The 27,341-nt window shown below is 36.9% G+C and overlaps 2 protein-coding genes across 4 annotated transcripts in view; one reads left to right on the plus strand and one right to left on the minus strand.

The window, feature by feature from the left end:
- Positions 1-13,348, minus strand: part of HS2ST1 (heparan sulfate 2-O-sulfotransferase 1) — a 173,738-nt gene extending 160,390 nt beyond the window's left edge. The window contains exon 1 of one of the 2 annotated variants that reach the window (XM_019414056.2): positions 12,895-13,348. In XM_019414056.2, coding sequence (XP_019269601.1) covers positions 12,895-13,018 — 124 coding nt within the window. In that variant the 5' untranslated portion in view covers positions 13,019-13,348. The remainder of the gene's footprint in view (positions 1-12,894) is intronic. The other variant, XM_019414057.2, reaches the window with a different exon arrangement.
- A 399-nt stretch (positions 13,349-13,747) lies between these two features.
- Positions 13,748-27,341, plus strand: part of SELENOF (selenoprotein F) — a 58,086-nt gene continuing 44,492 nt past the window's right edge. Inside the window, exons 1-2 of one of the 2 annotated variants that reach the window (XM_019414061.2) lie at positions 13,748-14,061; positions 22,532-22,699. In XM_019414061.2, the coding sequence (XP_019269606.1) occupies positions 13,978-14,061; positions 22,532-22,699 (252 nt within the window). In that variant the 5' untranslated portion in view covers positions 13,748-13,977. The remainder of the gene's footprint in view (positions 14,062-22,531; positions 22,700-27,341) is intronic. The other variant, XM_019414059.2, reaches the window with a different exon arrangement.

A 27,341-nucleotide genomic window follows, 5' to 3' on the forward strand; every position in this document is an offset into this window, starting at 1 on the left:
AGGGCTAGGGTGTAGGTATAGAGAAAGAAATGTACAGATGAAGAGACATAAAATTTGCTTTAAAGAAAAACAAAGAATAGTTCTTTAGTATATCAGAGAGCACTTTCCTTCTTGGACTTTGAGTATCATGAGGCATCAGAAGGATGGAATCACACATGGATTTACACTATAAAGCTAATAAAGTTTAAACTTTCAGTTCATACACTTGACATGGTCCCATCCAAAAGTCATAGGCATGATTTTATATCCATAATTTTGTACTTTTTTTTCCTTAAAAAGGACCCCAGAAATTATAAAAGTTTGAGGCCTCACGAAACTTGAAACCACGCTGGATGAAACTCACAAGGGAAAGCAGAATAAAGTCAAATGCATCCTAGATTGGGATTTTAAATTTTAATCCAACTAAGGAGGTTCTGAAACTCATATCTTATTATAAATATTCTAGAATTGGGGTGCCTGGGTGGCTCAGTTGGTTAAACGTCCAACTCTTGGTTTCGGCTCAGGTCATGATCTCAAGGTTTTCGTGAGTTTGAGCCCTGCTTTGGGCTCCATGCTGACAGAGCTTGGTTGGGATTCTCTCTTTCTCTCCCTCTGCTCCCTTCGTCCCCACTCATGCTGTCTCTCTCTCAAAAATAAAAAAAAATTTTTAAAAACCTTAAAAAAATAAAAATAAATATTCTAGAGTATTACAGCTAAATGAAACAAAATCAGTACAAGTGGTTACTTCATAGTTTACCATAATGAAAGGCTAAAACCCTAATAAGTCTATTTCCCCTCTTCAAAAGAGAGCTTATCATTACACTGTTATGTTAGCTATTATGATAGCAACCTAGGAAAATGTTTATGGTCTGATGTTAAATGAAAAGATAAAATATTATAATCACTTTTATCTAAGAAACCTACATTAAAGAAACTTGCAAAGACTTGTTAGTATGTGTAATAAGGATTACCTTTTCTTTCCCCTTTATCCAAATAATCTATAATTACTTGTATAATTTAAACATTTTTAAGATTTTATTTGTAAGCAATCACTACACCTACTATGGGGCTTGAACTCAACCCCGAGATGAAGAGTCGCATGCTCCTCTGACTGAGCCAGCCGGGCACCCCTATAATTTAAATTTTTATATTATAATTTTAAACTATATCCATAAAGAAATAAAAATGATCTTGTGTAGTTTTAAAAGTTCTAACTCCAATTCCATACAGTTCCAAAAATATTTTTAGCAACTACATTATTTTTAATGTATAACTTTCTCAAGGTCACTACTTTGACAAATAATATTATTATCGCGTCCTATTATAAGCATACCATAACTGCATTACTTCCTTCAGAACTACGCTCAGAAGCTTTTAAGGAAGACAGGTGAACCATTTTAACTTAACCTAGATTGTTACACTTTTCCTGCCCTCTTTGGTCTCCTCCCTTGAAAAGAGCTCCCACTTATGACTCACAGTACTTGTGCCTTTAGTAACTACCTTACTTATTTCCTATCATTAATGCTGTTCTAATAAAGAAAAATGACTATTAGGCATTGCTACTTATTAAATCAACAATCTTAATTTTATAAATCTTAAATTTATATATTTGATCATGATCCTAACCTAAAACAAAATGTTGTATGACTTTCTGTGCATCACTTTATTTATTCAGAAATATTTTCATCCCCATCCAAGATAATTAGATTGCTACTGCTTGGACTATAAAATAAGTCAGTAAAGTAAAACTGTATGTACTATACCATGAATAAACAGAGGAATAGTAAGAAAAAATAAATAAATAATAAAAAATGATTTAAAAATATTAAAAATAAAAGCAACAGCTCTCCTCAAAACTATCTTTCATTTAAGCACTGGCAATTTCTTTTTAGCCTTTAATGTTAATCTAACAATACTTATTTTAAATCCTATTTGAAAACTGTAGCTTCAAAATGCCAACTGAATCCATATTTTTCTTAGCCATCATGGCTACGTGAATAAGTTACAAACCATTTTATCAGATTTTCTTAAATTAAAAACTGAATAAAAAGATTATTTACATACCATAAATAATCTTTTTCTAAATAATCAACATGGTCTTAAATTCTCTGTCAAAATGCAGTTAAATAATCAATACATATATGGTTCTACCTTAATGGATTTTACAGTGAAAACAACCTTAAATCACAGAGCATTATCACAAAGCATTTATGCTATAATATTATAACCTCATGATTAGATGCCCAATTTTCCCAATCTTTGTCATTACTAAATTATTAAGAGGTTCCCACTTTGCTTTTATTGTGTAATCAAATGCAAGTATGGAATGCTTCCCTGATTCCCTAAAGAAAAGGCAGCAAATATGCTACCATTCCAAAATTTACCTCAGAAGCTGAAGCATTCTATTTAAGTGTAGTTGAAGGTTGAAAAGCCTCTGATGCTGTGTAAGAGTCAAGAATTCTGTTCTTTGAGATTCTCATAATCCCAGCATTAAAGCTATAAATACAATCAAATAAAAAATAAGAAAAAGTTGAAATTCCTAAATTAAAGGATACAAAACACATTTTTTCCCTTGTATTTGAGAATATGACAATGAATCATTGTGGTAATATTGACAATAAAGGAACTATCACATAAAACTTGTTCCATAGTGGAGAAATAGACTTAGGTTCTTTCTCCCTCTACTAATTTGACTATCAACACTTAAAAAAATTATTTAGAAGCTAAAGAACTATTTTACACAAACACACACAGAAATTCCTGTCACAATTCAAATTTAATGTGCATTTTATAAAAATCTATCCTTAAACCGCCAACTTGGCAAAAATTAGGAAGAAAGACTGAAGAAACTTTAGTCATGTTATAAAGGGCTTTTCTATAATTTTTATGAAAGTAAACAGATGTCTATTTTTAGGAACAATAATATGAACTGCCAGTGATTTTTACTCCTTCCTAAGAGGAAAAAAAACAGCCTGAATGTCAAAACTTTAACTCCTGTAACATCATCATTTGATTTATATATCAGACGACTATAATCCTGGGTATAGGCACTGGGTAGGTAGGGCAGTGGGCAAAGCCGACAGCAGCAAAAAAAAAAAAACAAAAAAAAAACAAGAAACAATGTAAACTCAAAACTACATTACACTAAAAGACAACAGCAACAAAGAGAAAGTAAATATATTATTATTATTATTAAAAATTTATAACTGTAGTTTTTATAGTTTACAAACATTTTCATTATATCATTTGAAGAGCATTTTATCTTCCCACTCTGAGAACAGAAGTAAGCACCATTTTTATTACATGCAGTTATACAGATAAAACACTTAAAGTATCTCTAGTTTACAATAAGTATTCAATAAATGTTAGTTATTATTATTGTCTGTTACAGATGAAGGTTCAGAGGTCATGAGGCTTGCCACTAGTGGGAGAAGCAGAAAACCACTGAAGAAACATGGGCACAATGGTAAAGAAGGAAGAAATTCAAGTCAAGTAAGAAAAAAAAAAAGACCAAAGCAGGGGCGCCTGGGTGGCTCAGTCGGTTAAGCATCTGACTCCCTAGTTTCGCCTCAGGTCACAATCTCAGGATTCCTGAGTTCAAGCTTGATTCCTGAGTTCAAGCTTGATTCCTGAGTTCAAGCTCTGTGTCCGGCACTGCACTGAAGGTGCGAGCCTGCTTGGGATTCTCTCTCTGCCCCTCCCCAGCTTGTGCATTCTCTCAACATAAATAAATAAACAAAAAAACTTAAAAAAAAAAAAAGACCAAAAGGAAGTCAGAGTGTCATGAGTTAGATTAGATGGTAACTAGTCACAGGCTTAATTAGTTAGGGCTCCAACCTAGGACAAAACAAAAAGCGCACTCTATGGCATCTCATCAATCACACATTCCTGAAAAGGTCCATCCCAAATCAGAGAGAGACTATCATAATAATTCCCAAGTTCAGGATCAAAAGTCACACACACCCCTAATTTTCCTTGCTGAGAAATCTATCTTGAGACACTAAAATATCATTAGAAGCGTGTTTGCTTCTTTTATTTTAATCTTCAAAACGTGAAGGACAACAGTGAATGGTTTTTATTCTATCCTATATAATAAAATGAAGAAGCTGTCCGTTAATCTATACCTTAAGATCATGTCAAGCCAGGTTTTCTAATAAGCTCTTCTATGGAGGAAACAATTGAGCTACGCTGGCCTTCTGCCAAAGCTGTATAGCACACAGGGAATATGCAACACTTTATTAGAGATGGGTGTGTTTTGTTAAAAAACAATACTATGGTGAAATTAAAAATCCTGACAATCAGAAGTAGATTTAATACAAAATAATTTAAATACAAAATAATCACAAACTTCTCAGTTATATTTGATCAAGAATCTTCATGTCATTGGGGTGCCTGGGTGGCTCAGTTGGTTAAGCACCCAACTTCAGCTCAGGTTGTGATCTCACAGTTCTCGAGTTCGAGCCCCACATTGAGCTCTCTGCTGTCGGCACAGAACCTGCTTCAGATCCTCTGTACCCCTCTGTCTCTGCCCCTTCCCTGCTTGTTCTATCTCTCTTTCTCAAAAATAAAATAAGTTAAAAAAAAAAAGAATCTTCATGTCAAAACCAACTGCTGAACTAGTTTCAGTATGACATGAACAAAACTAAAACAACTAAGTCAAATGCATGGTTGAAAGAGGATTTTATTTATTTTAATTCAATAACTCATTTTACTCAAAGCTCGAACATTCTTCCCTATATTCAAAATATTGTATTTCTCATCACTGACTACTTAAGATATTGTCCTTTTACATCACACCTTAGAAACTGAAAGAGGAGTACCTGGGTGACTCAGTGGGTTAGGCGTCTAGCTCTTGGTTTCAGTTCAAGTAATGATCCCACAATTTGTTGGATCGAGCCCCACATCAGAAATAAACATACATTAAAAAAAAGAAGAAGAAATTGAAAGAACCACAGATAGCTCTAATGAATCACGAGGCTGTTTTCTGAAGAACAAAAATAGGGTAGAGTTTACAACTCTCTTAAGACTAAAGAAGAATTCATTTTTTGCAGTAGGATTTTAGTTATGATGTTTATACAGTGCAGCCAGATTTTTTTTAATTTCTATTTTTTTAAAAGTTACTGTTAAGCAAAATACTGTTATATATACTGTAACAATATTAACAAAAATAACACACATACTATTACTGGGCAATCAAAAAGAATGAAATCTTGCCATCTGCAACTACATGGATGGAACTAGAGGGTATTATGCTAAGCAAAATTACTCAGAGAAAGACAAATATATGACTTCACTCATATAAGGACTTTAAGATACTAAACAGATGAACAGAAGGGAAGAGAAGCAAAAATAATATAAAAACAAGGAGGGGGACAAAACATAAGGGACTCTTAAATATAGAAAACAGAGGGTTGCTGGAGAGGTTGTGGGAGGAGGATGGACTAAATAGGTAGGGGGATTAAGTAATCTACTCCTGAAATCATTGTTGTACTATATGCTAACTTGGATGCAAATTAAAAAATAAATAAATTATTAATAAAAAAAGAACTCTGGAAGTATAAATAAATACATACATGCATACATACATACATACATACATAAAACACATACTAAAACATACATACATACATACATACATAAAACACATACTAAAACATGAAGAAAATTACAGCAAGGCTCATTTTAGTTACTTAAAACCTAGTGAAAATCTTAAAAGCAGTCAAAAGAAAAAAAAGGACACTATGTACAGCTGGACAGAAAGAATAATGATGGCAGCCTCATAAGAAACAACATAAGCCAAAAGACAATGGAACAACATCTGTAAGGTACTGAAAGAACAAAAATATGTGTCAACCTAGAATTTCTATACCCATCAAAAATATCTAAGGCAACTAGGGACTTTTTCAGACATACAAAAGTGAAAAGATTTCATCACCAGCAGACTTTCAGTATAACTAATTTTTAAAAAATCTTCAGGATTAAGCAAAATAGTACCAAATGAAACCTGCATCTACACAAAGGAGTGAAGAGCACTGGGAATGGAGAATGAATGACCAAATATAAAGCAGGAACATTTAATCTCTTTAAAAGATAACTGTTTAAAATAAAATAATGTATAATAGAACTTACATGTAAAAGTAAAATATATAATAACAATAGCAAAAATCCAGGAGAGAGGAAATGGAAGTATAATGATTAAGGTTCTTACACAAAACATAGTATAATATATACCATTAACCCTACAGCAACCACAAAAAAAAATAATAAAATAAAATCACAAGAAAGTGCACTGGTAGTAAGTCAACAAATGAGATAAAATGGAATAAACAAAATACTCAGTTAATCCTAAGGAAGGCAGCAAAAAAGGGAAATGGAACAGATGCAACAAATAAGAAACAAATAGTAATGCAGCAATGTAAACCAAATCATATCAATAATTACATTAGCTGTAAATGCTCTAAACACCACTATTTACAATGGGGATTATGAAATTGGATGAAAGCCCCAACTATGTACCGCCTACAAGAAATTCATTTTAAATAAAAAGATACAAACCAGTTGATATCAAGAGTGGGAAAAGATCTACAATGCTTACACTAATCAACAGAAAACTGAAGTGGCTAATCAGACCAACTAGGTTTCAGAGCAAAGAATATTACCAAGAATAAAAAGGGCCATCTCATAATGAAAAGGAGGTTAATTAGTCAAGAAGACATGACATTCCTACACATTTATGTACCAATCATAGTACCTCAAAATACATGAAGCAGAAAGTAACAGAGCTTCAGGGGAAAATAGACAAATTCACAATTATTATCAGAGACTTCAAAACCCCTCTTTCCATAATTAATGGAACAAGTACGCAGAAGGAAAATCAAGGATATAGAACAACTTTACCAACCAACTTGACCTGACATTTACTGCATGTTCCACCCCCACAGCAACAGAATATACATTTTTCACGTTCACATAGAACACTTACTGAGACAGTTTATATGTTGAGGCATAAAACAAAATAAATAAATTTTAGGATTTATGCAAAGAAATTCAAAAAATTCAAATGTATGCTGCCCTCTTCTATAATACACAGTTGGAACTGGTAAGTAACTGCCAGCTAAAAACCCCATTTCCCAACTTCCCCCCTTGCATATGGATAAAGAATTGTCTTCATCAATAAACTGAGGATACAAGAGGCCAAAAAAGTTCAGAAAGGGGGGCTCCTCACTCCTTTCTTGCCCCTACCCAGGGATGACAGCAGAAAACTTCCAAAGACTGGATGGTAGAATTATAAGGCAGGAGGTACCTGAGACCCTGAATCAATCACCCATGTAAAGGAAAACCATCCACCAAAATGATCATTTAATATATGAATGGGAAAAACAGTCATTTACTGTGTTTAGTCAAAAAAAATTGTGGGCTTTGTTTTAAAAGGAGTTAGCATCACTCTAAATCAGGAAGTTTCTAAAGAGGAGTGACATGATTTGATTTACATTTTAAAAGGATCACTCTAGCTGTTATATTAAGAATAGTCTGTAGAAAGGCAAGTGTGGAAGCATTCTAGTTAAGACATGGCAGTAATCCAGGGAAGAGATGATGGTACGTATCTTGAACTAAGGTGATAACAGTGCGAGTGCTGAGTAGTAGTTATATTCTAGAAATATTTGAAGATAAAGTTAACAAGATTTTTCTGACAGATTAGATGCAGTGTGTGAGAAAAAGAAAAGGCAAGTAAAACCCTGGCAAATGAAAGGATACAGCTGCCATCAACTGACTGAGATAGGGAAGGTAAAAGATAAAATAGATTTAGGATGAGGCAGTGGACAAAGACATCAGAAGATCCATTTTGAAAACACTGAGCTTGAGATGTCTACTAATTACTCAAAGACAAATTCAAGTGGGCAGCCAAATTACTAGGAAATAAGCCTGAATTAGAAATATATATTTGATTGGGTAAGGGGCATTAAGGTAGACACTTGTTGGGATGAGCACTAGGTGTTATACGTAGGGATGAATCACTGGAATCTACTCCTGAAATCATTATTGCACTCTATGCTAACTGGGATGTAAATTTAAAAATTTATTTAAAAAATGTGCCTTCAAAAAAAAAAAAGAATTATATATTTGGAAATTGTCAGCATATAAATCACCAACTAAGGGAGAGTAAATAGAGAAGAGTAAATAGAGAAGGTTATTCTTATGCTAAGAGGTTGAGGAGAAAAGGAGAATCCAACATGGGATTCAGAGAAGTGACCAATGAGGTAGGAAGAAAACCAAGATCATGGTATCTTGAAAACCAAGTAAAGAAAATCTATCAAAAAAAGAGGAAGTGATCAATTGTGTCAAATTCTGATAGGTCAAATAAAATGAAGACCAAAAATTGAGCATAGGATTTAGAGAAATTACTGGTGAGTTTGGCAATTGGAGTCAGTAAGACAAGTTTTTAGTTATACTGCAAAGGGAAGCCAAAATATGGAACAGAGGTTGGCTGAGAAAAGGCGAGTCAAGAGAAAGTATTGTTTTGGTTTTTGGATGGGAGAAATAATAGCATGCTCATAGGCTATTTCTGCTTAAGAATATTCAAGCAGAAAGAGAAGACATGATGATTATAGGAGAACAAAGGAAAACTTCTGGAACCATGCCTTGTAGGTTAGGGAACAGGATCAGGTGCACAAGTGACCTAACAGGCAGTTAATCCATAGTTAACAGGCAGAAAGGCAAAGTACATAAACACAGTTACTAGTGGGTGGGTAGAAAACTGTAAATAATTAGGCTATAGTGAACCATGATTGTAAAGTCCAGATATGTGTAAGACCATGGCTCAAAAGTGGTCTTTCGGGAAGCAGTGTTTGAATATTCATTTTTATTCCAACTCCACTAAGTACCAAAAAGCTATTAGAAGTCTTAACGGAGTAGTAGACAGACATCCTGGGGTTACCTTAATTGAGACCAACTATTTCTAGTGACTACTCTATGGCACTAGATATCCTATCCAGGACTCATAAGTGAGGCACTAATTAGCAATTCTACAATAACTGCATTCCAATTAATCCAAAGTCCTCTAAACAGTAGCTACCATGAGTTTTGCAAACAATTTCTACTTGCAAAAGTAGAGAAATCTATCATTCTTGGGAACATTTTACAGATACCGCTGAACGGTTTCAGGCACTTTAAATACTACCAAATTCCAAAGAACAGTATCAACTTTAGTCCCGGAATTAGTTCATAAGTTTAGGGGGATTTTAAGAACATAGAGAGTAACATAATTTTCATCCAGTGAAGAGGATTACACAATCCATTCTGAGTTACTGTCCTCATTTAAAAGATTATATCCTAATGTATTTGTAAATTCACGTAGTGGTGTTAGAAGTAGTCAAACAACAAACATTATTTTAAATGCTTAGACCCTATAGACAATAAAATTATCAAGCATATAATTCTAATATTTATGTAACAAAGGTTTCATTGCAGTTCCATCAGTCAGCATTAGCTACACGTGTCTCTGAAGATTTAGAAAAAACCGCTTCGTAAAAGCAACAAATTGCAGCTCTAACAGCTAAGTAAATACTAAGCTAAGTAACAGTTTTCATTGATTCCATGTCATGTTACATTAGAAAAATTAAGTATACATTTTAATAAAATGACTTAAATACTATGTTCTTCAACATAACATCCCAAAGACCTTTTCTCCTAACTAATGTGTTCATATCCTAAATGTAACTCACAAGCTGCATGTTAATATTAAAAACAAAGAAATAAAAAACACACTTAAATACAAACCATCTACTCCAAGTCAGTGATTCCCACTATTAAGGGGATCGCATATGCCTTCACAAATCTAATACAAGCTGTGCATATAATTTCAGGGAATTTATGGGTACCTTGAAGTCTATATACAGGTCCTTTGAGATTTAAAGAATCTCTAAATTAGTAAAAAACATGGAGTTCAAAATCAATTCTAAAACATAAAAAAATTTAATATATGAAAAAGGAACTATGTGAAAAAAAAAACTAACATACAGTGGGAAATGATTTATTAATATTTGCCATAAGTGGCTGTTCATTGAGAGAAATTACAATAAATCTCTACAAATATATGAATGCTTTAAAGAACTAAATGTAAGAAATAAAAATTATAAAATACTATAACAAAATCTAGAGAATGTACATAATCTTGGTTGGGGAAAGTCTTCAAGAAACAGAAGAAACTTAGTGGCTTAAGTTGATAGATTTGCCTGTGTAAATTTTATAACTTTTGCATAAGCTAACAGAAAGCTTTACACTTACAGAAAACAACCACAGGCTTTTTTTTTTCTAAAACAGAAATAAACTATTGCAGTCGTTTCATTGGGTAATATAATTATGTTCATTATATGGATATAAACAAGGAGCAGACATTACAGTAAACCAATTTCTTTGTGTCAGAAATTAGATTTTCTCAGAATTATATTCATTCTCAGCAATAAACGCAATTAAACATTGATATTACCATTTAGAAATTCTACTCAAACTGCTAAATCTTAGTGTAGCATCAGTACAAAGCCCTAAGCAGGCTGGTCTAATTAAAGAAGCACTTGGTGTGGAATCACACTTAACCTGGGTTCCAATCCTGACTCTGCCACTACTAGCTCTGTGGTCAAGCTATATAACCTTTGAGCCTATTCCCACATCTGTAAAAATAGTCTTCTATAGTGTTCTTGGAAAATTACATAAGAATATCCCGTATGGAAGTGCCTAGTACAGAGTCTGATTATCAACTATGCCTTCTCTGCATTCCTTCCCTAAGATTACTAACTGGTAACATCCGTTTTAGTACTGCTTTTTATAAGACTTTTCTTTTTAAAAAATAAAAACTAGTGATATAAAGTTATACATTTTATTTGCCATGTTTTTGCAGCTCCAGAGCATTATTATTAGTTCCTTCAAGTGTTTTGTATCTGAGCTCCTCTTGTTAGCTTATTTTTGAGTACTTGGTTTGATCCATATTTACTCCCTCTGATGGAATTTAAAGGTTTCTTACAAAATATAATGAAAAAAAACCACATTGTTTTCTACCCGTGGCTTTCTACATGTTAAGATAATCCTCTTTTTAAAATAATTTAGGTTGTGTCTATGGAACTCACTTTCAAGTATTATGAAGAAAATCTGAGGCAAAAAAGAAACATAAAAAAGTGAGGTTATCCTTACCAGCGTAATGTGCCTAAGAAATCTAAATAGCAATATAACAAAGAATAAGTACAAATCTAAATTTTAATATAACTTTCAAATTTCTCCTAGAGTCATTTTTTTTTCTGTAAAGCTGGGTCATTAAAGAGGCCAGAATATGACCCTGAATGCTGCGAAGTGTATCCAAACAAAAAGGAAAACTGTACTGGCCAACCTTCAATATGTAAGGTGAACAATTTTTCCATCATACAAGATACATATTAATAAAATCATGGTAAATAAATGTGATCTCTCTTCAAAACTGTATAGTTTTACCCTAGAGTTCAGGACTGGAATTATCCTTAGCTCCTCCTTCAACTTTAGTTGCACTTCAGTTAGATTTATCTGATGCTCTTTGATAGACTGCTCTTCAAAATGTTTCCAAGGCTTTCTGCAAAGTCTGCCAAAACTGCAAATAGGAAGCTATACTTGTAACAATTATTTGCTAATACATTTTCCTTAATATTAATAATCACCCACAGCAGCATCTAGCTGTTACTCAGTCTAAATGATTTTGCTGCTGCTATTTTATTGCTTGCTTCTCAAAAAGTATTTAAAACAACAGGTGAAAGTGTACCCATAAAAACACTACATTTCTTTTCCATATTCAAATTATAGCCTCTTGAGCTGATTTTTAAATGCCGTGTACATTTTTTAATCAAAATGTATCGCAGACATTCTTTTAACACTCCCTACATCCATCCAAAATTCCTACCAAATGCCAAAGTTCTTTATTAATCTGAAAGTACCTATTATCTGTGCATTTTTCTGGTCTTTCACAACTTCATACTCCAACATTTTGTACTTGAGACCTCTTCTCTCATTAAAGTAATCACTGTTAACTCCTTAAGATACTTAAGGATATGGTTAATTTGTTGTACAATCTTACTTTTCCTTCCACAAACTTCAATCTCACTATAATTCCCCTTTAGCGTTCCCTCCTCTTCTAAATTCATTACATCAACATTGCCGGGAACCACGTACATCAACATTCCTATTAAGCCCAAAATATTAACAAAATTCAGCTCCACTAAAAAAAGAAAAAAGTTTAAATGCCTGTATGCCTCCTTTCAGTACCTCATTGAAAAGCTTTTTATTTGCTTTCCTGTCCTACCTGGCAGCCTATTTCCCCCATCAGTTGTGTGGTCCCCTGCTGCCCCCAGCACAAGAGTGCAACTCACTACAGTGTATTTCTTTTACTCACCATCATTCCCAGTATCTCCCTCCATTTCTGAGCATCTATCCCTTCGTGAACAGCCCCATCCCCAAAAGATCTGTCTCCAGGTGCCAACGTCTCAATTAGCACACCCCTGGACTGGCACTGCCAGGGCTTTCGGCAGACTCAAGAAAACACGCAACGCTGAGCGTTTCTGCCTCCTCCAGCAGTTCCCGCTCCCTACTGAGTTCGGTCTTCTTTAGCGGTCTCCCCCTTGGAATGCTTACTTCGGGTAACCCTTAGGCACGGGAAAGCCCACCCTAGCAACCTCTGCCCCGTGACCTCGCGAGCACAGCACGCCACTCAAGCTTAATTCACACCTTTCTTGGAGCTTGTGTTCTCGATGCCCCCAGTCCCAGCTCTCTTTGCAAGCTCTTTCAGCTTCCTGCCCCCGAGCCAGACCGCAGGTTAGACGAAAGCCCACTTGCTCGGGTTGCCATGCCTCCCTGGCCCGACCCCTTCTACACCACTCAGCCCCGAGTGGCTCTGCTCCTTACCTAGCTTCGATCGGGACTCCTCCAGTTTCTGGATTTGGTTCTCCAAGAAGAGCATCGCCACTGCGAAGGCCACCACCGCCAGCAGCTGCAACTTGGGCGGCATCATAATCCTAAGGAGCCCCATGAAACCCGCTGCTCGGGATCAAGACATACCGCGGGGGGCGGGGAGCGGGGCCCCGGAGGCGAGTGAGACGCCGGGGGAAGCCCACCGAGCCGGGAGAAAGGCAAGGAGAGCGCGACAGCTAGAGAACCACCGCAGCGACCCCCCTTCTTGCCTCTCCAGTCCCCCGCCCCCAGGCGCCAGCACCAACGCCGCCGGTGCCCGCTTCTCCTGGACCGACTCAACGGTCGCCCCCTCCAAAAGCCCGCGCAGCAAACACAGCGCGAAGCGGCTGCCGGGCTCTCGCCTCTCTCTACTGCCTCAGTCCCCGACCCCCGCGCTTGCCTGCCTGCCTGCCCGCCTCCTTCTCTTCCTTCCTTCCCTCCCTCCTTTGCTCGCGGCCGCGCGCTCCTCCGCCAGCGCTGCGGCTGCGGCTGCGCCGCCCTCGGCTCCGCCCCCTGCCCATCCCCCTCAGCCACCACGCGCACGCATCCACGTACGCTGCTCGGCAACCAGAGGCTCCACCCTCTGCTCCCGTTCCGTTGTGCCTATTGGACCGAAGAACCCCGGAGCTTTGCTCTTGGTTCGTGTTACGGTTGGTTTCCTTTGCCGCAGGTGTCAACCAAAGCGACATTCGATTGGGTAAACTTGGAGAAGGAGGCAGGCCTAGACTGCCAAAGGCGGAGCTTCTTGGCTGCTTGACGAAATGTCGTGAATAAAAGGAAGGAACGCGGAGCTTCATAAGTTTGGGAGCTTAGGGGAATGCCTGATAGGGGTTATCGAAAGGACCCAGCGACTTTATATTTATATGAAATATAAAGGTATTCGACCATCTTTAAGCTTCCATATACCCTTAGGTAATACGCGTCTCTGCAGAGTAAGAGATTTGATGGCAACGGCCATTAGTAGCCTGTTTTGGATCAGGCTCTGGAGTGGACGCCCCTAGCTGCGGGGTCTTCTGGGCAGTTGGAGACCTACGGAAGATGGTAGCGATGGCGGCTGGGCCTGGTGGATGGCTGGGGCCGGCGTTTGGGCTGCGGTTGCTCTTGGCGGCTGTACTTCAAGCGGTGAGTGAAGATCATCTCCGCGGCATCCTAGGCGCGAGTGGGGGATATTGCTCTGAGGAAGACGAAACATTCAGTACTGAATGGGAGCCACACTTGGAGAGGGTGGGAGGTCTGGGTTTCCTTAGCCACCGCTGTGGCCGGAATGCTACGTGGCTTCATTCCTGATTTGATGTTTTTCCTTTCCCGCCCGGGTTTCTAGCGGTTCTTTCTCCTGACTTCAGAATATCTTGAGTAGTATTTATCTTCTTTTGCAGAGCTCCAGCTAATAACAGTCTGTAAACCACACAGTGAGGCGGGGGGGGGGGGGGGGGGGGGGGTATTGGGGAGGCAATAGACCTTGGAAAGGAATGAAGATTGTTTTTAAATGGACGAAATACAAGGGACTATCTACCGTTCCTTGTGACAAGGCTCCCTAAATCTTAGAAGAAAGCCCCAATTCTTTGGTTCAGGGTACATTTTCTGTTTACTTTTTCCCCTGAATGGTTAGTGGTGTCTAATTCACTGTTAAACAAACCTTTTTATCTCTGATATGTTATTCACGTGCTGTTGGGTGCGTTTTAGTGCCATTTGTGGTTTTTGACGTTTCAATTAAAGGAACTACTCCGTGGTAAAGCACAATTTTTTTAATTGATTTTCTAAAATTGATAGCCTTCATCTCGTTTAACATCGGGCAGTGTTAACTTTTTTATTTAGTTTTTCTCCATTAACACAACAGATGCGTTTTCAATCTTTGAACTGGATAGGGCTAATTTTGTCTTATTTTTCTGTTGGGTTAGGTACAACTTAATATTGATTAATTCCTCCCAAGAATCTTGCAGTCCATGTTTTGCTATGTGAATGAATAACTTTTTTTTCTAGGCACTGTGGGAGCCTTTACATGCTTCATTAATCAACGTAATTCTTCAGGTATTTATTTTTCTGAACCTGCTGAAAATTTTTCTCCAAGGAGACCTGGTTTGATTGGTTTATCCAAGGTTTGAGGGAGTTAGGACCTATACCGAAGGCTTCTATAAACACCCCTGCTTTACTTTCCTCAAAGAGTTTGAAGATCCTGGGGCACCTAGGTAGCTCAGTGTCCAACTTCAGCTCTGGTCATGATCTTGAGTCCTTGCGTTCAAACCCTTCGGGCTCTGTACTGACAGCCTGGAGCCTGCTTTGGATTCTATGTCTCCCTCTCTCTCTACCCTTGCTCCTGCTCTGTCTCTCAAAAAATACAATAAAAAGTCAAATTAGAAAAAAAAGGTTTGAAGATCCTGCCTGTTTTTGCAACCATACCTAAAAGGCGGATTTTTTACTTCTCTGATTAATATTACAGTACTCTGTTATTCAGGCATTTGGTGCCTTAGAAATTACTGAAAGACCCCTCTCTGAACTTTCTCCTGGAGGTTGGTTTTTGTGTTGGGGGGGGTGGTTTTTTGTTTTGTTTGTTTGTTTTTTTGCCTATCTTGGGTAATTTGAGTCCACCACCATGCAAAGATAAGGAATAACATTTCACGTTGACTTCCCCTCATTTCACTTTAATTATCAACTGCTGTGTAACCACCCCAAAACTTAATGGCTTAAAATAACAAGGATTTCTCATAATTCTGTGGGTCTGCTGAGCAGTTCCTCAACTGTTGATTTCCTGTGCTCATATATGCAGCTCTGTTTAGCTAGCTAGTAGCTAGCTGAACTGCAGGGTCCAAGATGGCTTCATTCTTAGTTGGTGCTGTTAGCCAGGATAACTTGGTTCTCCTCCATGTGACCTCTTGGCCTCCAATAGGCCAGCCCAGCTTCTTTTCATAGCAGTCTCCGGGCAGCACTCCTAAAGAGCAAAAGCTGCAATGCCTCCTGAAGCCCAGGAGGCTTTACATATATTTTGAAATTACATATATCACTTCTACCCCACAGTATTTGTCAAAACAAATCATAGGGCGAGTCTAGATTTCAGGGATGGAGAAACAGACTACTTCTAAATGGGAGCAGTGACATACTCCTCGTATGTATATGGAAATATACATATCAGGATAGGAGGAATTTATGGCCATTAAATAATCTACCACAGTGACCACAGAATTTAAGTCAGAAAGTTGGATATTTGATTCTTTCCTTTCTTTACATCCCTCACATCAGGCAGTTGCCAAGTCTTGTTGATTTTACTTCCTAAATCTCTCTCAAATCCATGCACTTATTGTCAATCCCTCATTCAGGCCACCAATATCTCTCTCCTTAGCAATAACAGCCTCCTGGCTCACTCTTATAATTATCAGAACCTAAATGGTTGACTTTGCCAGCTTCCCAATTGCCCAACCCAGCAAGTAGTCATTTTAAAATTCTTCTCTTTCATTCATTAGTCATTAAACCCTTAAAAATTTCCAAGCCAGTCCACTTAATTCTATTTCCATAGGCAGTACCTAAATTCAGGCCACCATTTTTGCTTGCCTGGAATTCCCACAACAGCTTCCTTAAACAAGGTTCCCTATTTCATTTTCCCCCTTTTTAGTTCAATCTTTATGATGCATTCAAAGTCATCTTTTTAAAACTTAGAACTGTCATTATTAAAATTCAGTGATTCCCTGTTGCTTTTAAGATGGAGTCTATTTTGAACATTCCTTAACAAGGCCTGTTTCACCTGATACGTATTTGTTTAGGCAGGTTTAATTCCCAAATCTTACCTCTACTGCGAGAGCCAAAAGGTAGAGCTGGAGAATTGGGGTCATTTGTTTTAGCATATCTCCCATACCATGCTCTTCCTCACCAGGCCTAAAGTAGAGTATTTAGATAAAATGCAGAGCTTAATTTACATGCCATTTCCAGATTTGCAAAGCCAGGTGTACTCTCTCCCTCGCATATTTTATCATCATATCTTATACTCTGTTACGCAGATGCACAGTCTTAACAGCATCATAACTCTGTGCACTCCCGCAGCTCCTGTGCCAATTAGATCGTACCCAGAGGGAATACAGAGACTTTTTTGGGGGCTGTTTTTTTATATTGTTCCTCGTATGTATTCATTAAAATCTTTCTGATCATTAAAATCCTTCTGACGTGTGGATGGCTTCCTAGTTCACTTGTGTTTGTTCCTTGATATCAGAATCCTGAGGATATCTGTAGTTTGTGTAGATTGGTGATGAACCCCACCCACTCCCACAAATGAAGAATGACTCCAAAAATAGAGAGTTCTGAGAAATTCACCCCTGTTGAAATATTGTTAACTTCCCTAAGGTGTATTTCTGTCTCTTCAGTAATGAGTAGTATTTTTAACAAAATAAGTCAATAAATTCCTTGAGAATGAAAAGGGAAGCATGGAGGGTTGTTGGTAAAATACTAAGAAGTTAGAAAACTGCATTTCCCAGTTAGTCTAAAGCCAGGGGGTGGGGGGAGGCCAACTAGAATAAGTAGTTGGCGGTGGTAACAATAAGCCAAATCTTTGGAACCTGACAGATGAATGAAAAGAGAGTGAGGAAAGAATTCCTTGGCACCTTGAGGTTGAGCTGCTGGGTTGGTTAGAGGATTTAGCTCCTTCTTTGTTTATTTAAACCTCTGAGTCCTTAGACTAGACAAGTTTTCATCACTGTGCCATTGTAGATCTCTAATTTAAAGTTAATAGTAATGCATAGTTATCAGCATTCCAGTGAGGTGACATCTGGGAGGATATAAAGTGATTTAATCTGAAAATACATTCTGAATATGCTTAAGCATTAGAAAAGTAATAGTTTAGTATGGCCTACGGGAGCTGTTCTCTGGGGCACCCAGAACTAAGTGGTATTCAAGTCTTCATTTAGCTCATTCATAATATTTCTTCAATATTTTGAAAGGCACTATATACCCAAAGCAGTACAGAACGATACTGTGTATCTTTAATTCTGAAACATAACACTTCATTCCCCTTTTCTTCACAGGTTAACACCTCCATCAATCTGGGGGACAGGATTATAATTGCCAGCATTTTTGTTATTATTCTTTGTGGTACATACAATAATGGTGCATCATGGATTTTTTGAAATATGATAGCTCATAGTAAGGGTTTTGAGGGCCAATCAGGATTACAATCTTGATATTGCCACCTCCTGTGTGCTGTATTATCTTAGATTACCTTAACTATCCTAAGCCTCTATTTCTCTGTAAAATGGGGATAATAACTACTTAAGAGAGTGGTTGAGATTGAATGGAGTAATGATATAAAATGCTTAGCAGAATATCTGGTGCTTTGTAAGAGCTTGCTATAATGGCCATGTTTCTGGTATTTATTTTCATAGGGTTGATCTATAATCCCATCCCTTTGGTTTAGTCTCAGATTTGAAATCCGTTCACAATTATATGAGAAACTTATGAGTTTTCTGAGACTAAGGGTACGTTAAGAGACAACTATTCATATGTATGTATAGTAAGTTGTATATACCAGACTTCTGCCTGAATAGGTAATGTTACAATATGGTTGATTCAGTTTCCCTGACAACAACCCTCACCTACAAAGAAATAGTGATACCAGAAAAATCATGAGTAATGCATGAAGGAAAGAATGGAGTCTCTTAGCTTGTCAATCCTACTTTGAATTGGGGAAAGTTAAACTTAAATGGTTATCCCAAACAGGGTTGTCCCACCCTGTCCTTAGAATCTGTGTCTTTCTTACAAGTGTGGCCAATTATTTTAAAATTTAATGTGTGGCCTTAATGTGGCCATTTAAATGTTGTACAGTTTTTGCTAACAAAAGGATCATCATACATTTATAATTTTGAACTCCTATATTATTTAGCATTTGATATTTATTAGTGAAGTACTAAATATGTTCCGATCTCCTTAGATTCAAAGCACTGAGTCTGCAAAACTAATGAAAGAAGAGCTAGAAAGTAGTTCATTCATGAATGTAACTTCACTACACTTGTCCTCTGTCCTGTGTCTAATGATTAAAACATAAGTAGTGTGTTGTGTTTTTTAAGAAGGTTTTTAAGAGCACTGGAAAGTGGGAATAATGCTAACATTTATTAAGTACCTACTGTGCCTTGGCTAGGAAACTAGATGCTGCCAGTACTTTTTCTCCTTTAATCCTCAGAATTTTGTGAGATAAATAGTAATTATTCCTATTCAGAAATTCAGAAGTAAGGTTGCTCTGTGCTGACATTTGAATCAAGATGTCATCAGACTCCAGAACACCTGTTTAGCATATTATGCCACCTGTCAGTAGGTGCTCAATAAATGCCAGAATAAAACCAAATAACACAACTGCATGATCATTCGAGATTTTTGTTTTGTTAAACCTGCTTTGGCAATAACAATTTCTTGACATTTGTTAAGCAGTTCATAGTTTCAAAGTGATTTCACTTTTATTGCCTATTTTAATTACCATGGCTACAAAACAAGTCACCATAAAATATAGTGGAATAAAAAATATTGTTTTGCCTTTAGATTCTGTGGGTGAGCAGTTCAGACAGGGCACAACAGGATGAGTTGTATGTTCCATGGTGTCTCAGCTGAAAGACTGGGGTCTGAAATAATGAAGATTCTTTTCTCCTATGTCTATTGGTTGATGATGGTTGTCAGTTTGGGGCTTCAGTTGCTATCTACATGGGAATCTCCATGTTATCCCTCTAATTTAGGTTACCTTACAGTATGGTGGCTAAGTTCCGAAGTTGAATGTTCCAAGAGAGACAGAGGCACAGAATGTGGGACCAACAGCCATGCTGTTTCCTTTTTTATGACCTACCCTCAAATTACATAGTGTCACTTCTTTTGCACTCGGGTCAAATCCGTCACAAGCCCCTGTCCAGATTCATGGGGAGGGAAAATAGACTCCTACTCTGCGGTAGAGGACTGCCAGTCACACTGTAAGAACATCGTGTGGGATGATGCATATGTTCGTGTGGCCATCTTTGAAAAATACAAATTAACCTGTGAAGTAGATCAAGCATATCACTTTACTAATGAAGAAATACTTTATTCATAGTAGAGTAGCACATATCTTAGGTGCCTCCCATAAGACTGGGATACTTGATCTATTTGAATATTATACACATCCCACATTATTACTGAGATAAGGTAAAAGATGTATAAAGTATCAAATTAGGGTATTGACTAACACAAGACCAGTGGGATGATCAGCATTTTGGGAGAGTATGCCAGCACTACTTAGTTTTTATATTGGCAGATGCCCTTGGATTTTGATCTACCTGGTTAGCTTAGAAGGTTGACAGACCACATACAGCTGGTGGCCCAAATCCAGCTAGCCCTGTTTATGTAAAGTTATATTGGAACACAGACACCCACTCATTTGTTATTTTCTGTGACTGCTTTTGTGTCGCCATGGCTGAGTTGAGTAGTTGCAACAAAACCATTTAGCCACCAAAACCTAACACAATTACTAATCTGGCCCTTTACAGAAAGTTTGAACACCCTTGGTCTAGAAGATGAACCAGTTGCAGTCAAACAATCTGAAATTCCTCTAGACTTGAGGCTGTAGTTTTGACCAATTCATTTGTTCAGTACACATGAGAACTAGCACAAGTGCTATTAAAACAGGTAACTTAATGCTTGCCCTCAAAAGAGTTCACAGTACTAGGGAATCAGACAACTCTAGATTCACATAGTACAGTGTCATGAGTGGCACCATCTTAGACCTATGCACAGATTTCTTCCTCTGAAAAGTACTATGGCTAAAGATAGGATCTCATACTCCACCCCCCCTACCCCCCCACCCCCCAGAGAAGGCTTCCTGGAAGACTGATACTAATCAGGTTCTTGAAATAAGTTGAAAAAGGAGCCTTAGATGTAAGAAAAGTTTGAGCAAATGTATGAGTGGGAGTTTTATTCTTCCAGGAATTTGTTATAGCTGAAAAGTAGAATGGGATTGGAGAAGTAAAGAAAGGTAGGACTGGTGGTGACCATTAAAGCCGCTGAGACAAGAAATGATTTGAGAGCTCTTTAAGAAACAGAATTGTCAAAACTTGTTAATTGCTTGTAAGAATGGTGAAGAATGTCGAATGTAGAATGACTGACCTCAGCAACTAGGTGGTCAGGGAAAATGGTGCCATTTTACTAAAATAATTGGATACATTGGGAGGAATAGATTTAAGCAGAAAAGGTAAGTTTCACTGTTGGAGTTTTTTTTTGATTTGCAATGCCTGTGGAACATAATGAAGTTGGGTAGGCTGTTGGCTTTGGAAGTTTGACACTCAAAAAGACTCAAGAGTTTTCAATAAGTGGGTATTTGAAGCCTTGGGAAAGATACGGTCATCTATAGAATATATGTAAAGCAAAGAAAAAGCCAAAAATAGAATGGGAAACAGAAGTGCTTAAGAGATGCATGCATAGAAAAGGAAGAAGGAAGACAAGCCCATGGAAGGAACAGCTAGAGCCAGAACAGTTTTGAATGTCTTTGCATTTAATGATTTTTGGCAAGTTTAGTCAAGTGGTAGGATCAGAAGCTGGACTATAGTAACAATTCAGAAATGACAGAAGGTGGGGGAAAGTGGTTAGAACCATAAGGTTTGAATACACTGAAGAATTGAGTTACCGACTAAATTAAAATCCCTGTGGAGATGGCAGAAGATAGACTCCAAAGCACAGGTAGAGAGACTGACCTTAGGTGAAGATATACCATATTCACTGAGACATGCATGAGACAATGGATAAGGGATGAGAACAGATAAACCCACTTTTGCCGGTTGTTTTGATGGGTTACATAACTCATTTCATTCATCTCTACTGCAATCTCTTTTATGTAAGCATTATTGTCCTTGCTTTATCAGTGAGGAAATTAAAGCTGAGGGAGGTTATCTTGCTCAGGGTCACAACATCTTTTAAGTGATGGAGCTGGTACCTAATCCCCAAAGTTCATTTCTTTTTTTTTTTTTTTTTTTTAATGTTTATTTTTTAGAGAGAGAGAGAGAGAGACAAAATCACAAGCAGGTTCCACACTGTCAGCACAGAGCCCAGCGTGAGGCTAGAGCTCATTAAACCATGAGATCTTGACCTGAGCTGAAATTAAGAATCGGACACTTAACCGACTGAGCCACCCAGGTGCCCCCATAGTTTTATTTCTGATGTGCTCCTGCTCTTCTCCATCCTCTTCACCTTTCCCCTGCTAGATGTGAAGGAAGAGAAGTCTAGAAGTTAGTATTAATTACTCCATAGACCCATATCAACAGGGGCATTGGTTTATCTTCTAAGGAAATTCCTTTTCAAAAAAAACGTGAGTGTTTAGTAAAGGTATTGTATGTAATATACACATCATAAAGAAAGCATATTCATATTTCAGCTAAGCTGAAAAATAGCAAATTTTTAAGAAAAAAATTGTGAGGGAAGTAGGAAGAGCCAAAGACTCATCTAAGGTTATAGAGTTCAAAAATATTTAACAATTTGTCTCTAAATGAGGCATTTCGGAAATTCATCTCCAGTGTGTTAGATTTGGATAACCCTAGTTTTTCCTTTCTGGGAAGTTGTGTGATACAAATATGGAATAATGTTTTATTTCTCATTTTTTTTTTATTTTCAGGTGTGTGCACTTGGGGCAGAGTTTTCATCGGAGGCTTGCAGAGAGTTGGGCTTCTCCAGCAACTTACTCTGCAGCTCTTGTGATCTTCTTGGACAGTTTAACCTGCTTCAGCTGGATCCTGACTGTAGAGGATGCTGTCAGGAAGAAGCACAACTTGAAACAAAAAAGGTATTGTTTTGTAGGATCTCTCTTCCATTAGTTGGTGTAGTTGAGATAAGGTGAAATACTAAATTGCTTAATCAAGTTAAATATAAAGAAGTCTCTAGCTTTTACATTTTGTATTTTTAAAAACTCAACTGATTTCTGTCTGGCCCACTAGATCAATTAAAACAAACAGGAAGGAAAAGTAAGATTACATACCAGGACCTCATTCTATCATGGTTGTTCAGCAGAGAGGTTGCCGAATTATTGTAGCATGATTGGATCCTAAAGTCCTCCAGTCTTCCTAACTTCTGGCCACATGATGACAAAGAAGAATTAATTAGATGCTTATATTCATTTGTAAGAAGAACTCCGTCTTTACAATGAAATTTGAGACGAAAGTATAGCACCTATTACCTGGCACATAATTGTAGGCAGTAAACTATAACTTTTTATCTGGTTAACAAAGAAAATTCTTTGTTAATTTAGACAGCTCTGTGTTAATTTACACAGCTATCACTAATATTTACAGATACCTAATCTCCTCTTTAACACCTGAAAACAGCCAAGGATAGATAGTTATAACTGTCCAATAAAATCATCTATGTTTTGATTCATTGTTCAGATTAATAATGAACTCGCTCAATTTTTAAAGCTTTTCATCAAAGCCCTGATACTTTTTAAAATTAGAAGGTGGCCTGAAAAGATCCTTTATATAAGCCAAATAAAACTGAATTAGTGAGTTCCCTTGTTCGGGGTAAGTAAAAAAGTTCACATCTCTGTGTTAGATTTCCTTTTAATATTCTCTTTCACTTGTACATACTGAATTCTATTTTGAGGTGTTAGAGTTTAGAAAGCTTTCAGACTGTAATTCTATCTTATTAGGTAGTGAAGGTTTGTTTCTAACACGGAATATAGTTTTATAGTTCTAAAAAGAAAACAAGCTTTAAATGTTAATATTTAACCAAAACTTATTTAATATTTGATTTTTTTTTCATTTTTTTAATGTTTCTTTTGAGAAAGGTGGGGAGAGAGAGTGAGAGAGAGAGAGAAAATCCCAAGCAGGCTTTGCCACTGTCAGCATGGAGCCCGATGCAGAGCTCAAACTCACAAACTATGAAATCATGACCTAAACCAAAGTCAAGAGTCAGACACTTAACTGATGGAGCCACCCAGGTGCCCCTTTAATATTTGATTTCTTAGTTGTGAACCTGAAATTCCTGGTGTCCCAGAAATAGGTTCCAAGCCTTCTGTGTTTTTTCATTTTCTTGATTCACATATACCATTGATATTTTTTCATGTTTAGAAGATTTCCATACATAGGAATTAGTCTTCACTGCATGTAGGTCATGTCTAAACAAGAAGTTTTAAAAATTTGATTTTAAGTAGGGGCGCCTGAGTGGCTCAGTCAGTCAAGCGTCCGACTTTGGCTCAGGTCATGATCTCACAGTTCGTGGGTTCGAACCCTGCATCTGGCTCTGTGCTGAGAGCTCAGGGCCTGGAGCCTGCTTCGGATTCTGTCTGTCTGTCTCTCTCTGTGTCTCTCAAAAATAAACATCAAAAAAACATTTTTTTTTAATTTTAAGTAGATTTAAAATGTGTGACTTGACTAGTTTAGTAAAACCCTTCCACTTGATTTTTGGGGTGTAATTTTTTTTTTTTTTTTTTTAATGAGCTATTCACATGGGACAAATTGAGGAAGGAATCTATATGTCATCCTCTAGCCATAGTGCTTTTATTCTATGGTTCATACTACTGCTTAGCCGACAACAATTCTTTCCTAAGATACCAAACTTACAAGAATTGAACAAGGAATGTTTTATAATAAACAGTGTTCATCACAGACAGTGTCTTATAATTAAGGGTAAATTGAGAGGTTCTACTTTAAGTGATATCAAATATTCCTAAACTGTAAACCAAGTGCATATAAACTCTATTTTTATTTACTGCCCTTTCTCAGTAATCCTCCAATAGTATACTATTTTTATGTTATACTTTTACTAGAATCAAACTTGAGTCACACACTTCAAATTATATTCCTGTTCAGTTTTCATCATTAATTGTGTGGTATCTTGATAATTCTGACCACTTACAGCTCAGCAGTAACCGTAGGCAAGTAGTCTTCCAGTTAGTATGCCTAACTAATTACAAGCTGAAATGATTATTGTATGTAAGTACAAGTGGGTCTTATCCTAATATGACTTTATGCTGTTTCCATTGTATTTTCTTTACTCCTTACTCCTAATTACTACAATATACTTCTCATTAAGCATTTGCTAGCACACTGCTGCACAAAATTGATGAGTGGTTTTCTTTAAGAAGCCTAGTGGAACCAAAACATGCCAGAAACTCTTAGAAATATTGCTGGACATATAAAAGTATGGCATATTGGACAAGGCATATTAGATGCAAACCACATTAAAGTATAGAAGTAGTACTTAATTTAATGTGTGTAGTACTGCCCTCTGGATTACTGGTATAAGATCATCGGTAAATATGTGCAGTATTTTTTTCTATCTTAGCCCTGGCTTAAGGCTTAATTTTGAAATCATAGTTGGGATGGCTGAGTGGCTCAGACCTTGATTTCAGTTCACGTCACAATCTCGTGGGTTTGTGAGTTCAAGCCCCATGTCGGGCTCTGCACTGACCCTGCAGAATCTTCTTGGGATTCTTTGCTACCCTCCTTTGCTCACATTCCCTCTGTCTCTCTCAAAATAAATAAACTTTTAAAAAAAAATTTTTTTTAATGTTTTATTTATTTTTGAGAGAGACAGAGACAGAGCATGAGCAGGGGAGGGGCGGAGAGAGAGCAAGACACAGAATCCCAAGCAGGCTCCAGGCTCTGAGCTGTCAGCACAGAGCCCTATGTAGGGCTTGAACTCACAAACTGCGAGATCATGAGCTGAGCCGAAGTCGGACGCTTACCCGACTGAGCCACCCAGGCACCCCTCCAAGTAAATAAACTTTAAAAAATTACGAAATCATAGTTAAATTTAGTTCTAATTTAAAACTAAAATTTAAAAGGAAAAATCTGTAATATATAGACTAGTGCCTTACATTAAAAACATTGAAAATACTTAAATACATTTGTGTATATATGTAAATCATTGTGAATGTAAATTCTTTAGGAGAGAAAATTGTAAATGTATTCATCAAACAGCAATGTTTTCCTAATTTATATATAAGTGCAACCAGAATATTCATTTTGGTTCTTGCTTAGCTGTATGCTTTCCAGAGCTGATATGTCTTTCCAGAGATGAGGCTAATTGTTTTTAGTAATGCTTACTCATTTCACAGGCTAAATTTAGCCTTTGATAGCCAGAAGTTTGCTTTAAAAAATAATAATAATAACAAAACTTAATAGCATAGGATGTCTTTGAAATCCCTTATCATTCTACAAATGTGTACTCCATTATTTTTATTTGATCTTGTTCTCCCCTACCCATTTTAATTATAAAGGACCTACTAAACATCACAATACTAGCTAGAATGAAATTTTCTTTTTTTTTTGGACAGTTGCTATTTATTACTTGTTAAATGTCAGTTCAAATATCGCTTTTTCAGACCTCATATCTGTCACACCTTTACTACTTTCTATGCATACATCTGTGGTGGCACTCATGACATTGTAAAGAAACAATCTTTTTTTAAATTATATCCTACTTTGGACTATGTTAAGTCTTCATAGAATGAGATTTTTTGATACGCTGTTTTCCTACTAATTTTGCTCATAACTATGTACCTAAGTACCATTTACAAACAAAAGGATGTTGGCTTAATTGTGAAGGGTGTACTAATTTATAGTTTGAAGAAAAAACATAAACTAATGAAAGAAAGGATATGTATACAGTTAGTATTTACTAAGTAGCATGAGTAACTTCAGCTTAGTCCATATGTAGAATCTTTGGATGGAAGGGAAGGGACCATTGTTTTGTTTTGTTTTTTCCACTACTGACTGGCTTTCTCCTTGTGGTGGGACAGCATAGTAACTGCTAGTTCCTTAGTGTTATATCTTTTAACTCTTCCCATGAGAAGGGGATTAATTCTTCCTCATTTACTTTTTTTGAAATATTTCAGACAGGGATTTTTTTCTAGCTCAAGTTTGGTCACTGACTATTAACTAAGATTATGGAATAATGTAAGGCCAGTTGGCTCCCACAGCAGCTATGTGAAATGCTGCACTGGGGCACAGACAGATGAAGCAGTAAAGAGCAGAGACTAGGTAAGCAATCTCATAGATAACTTTTCCCCCCCTCAATTCCTAGAGTAAACAAATTCTACCTGGGCTGTCTTTAAAGATTTAGCTCGATTGTCCCCCCCCCTTTTTGGAAGGCTTCCCTAATTTCAATTCCCTTACTTATCCACCACTAGCACTCTCAGGTTATGTTAGCTGTACCTCTGTATTCCCAAAAACACTTGAGGATACCTTGATATACACTTAACCTTCACTATATTATTTTGCTTTTCTCTTCCAGTAAATTATGCTGTTTGAAGTCTAGGACAGTTTATTTCTGAATCCACAGGCTTTAGCATTTGGTATTTCATAAGTTTTTGCCTTTGAATGAGACTGTTTTTACTAAGTTGGAAAAGTTGATTTTTTTTTTCATTAAACATGTATTGAGAGCTTTTTATATACCAAACACCTAGACAGACACTATTGATACAAATA

Source organism: Panthera pardus, unplaced genomic scaffold, assembly GCF_024362965.1.
Source record: "Panthera pardus isolate Hobbes unplaced genomic scaffold, ASM2436296v1 HiC_scaffold_11, whole genome shotgun sequence".
NCBI lineage: Eukaryota > Metazoa > Chordata > Mammalia > Carnivora > Felidae > Panthera > Panthera pardus.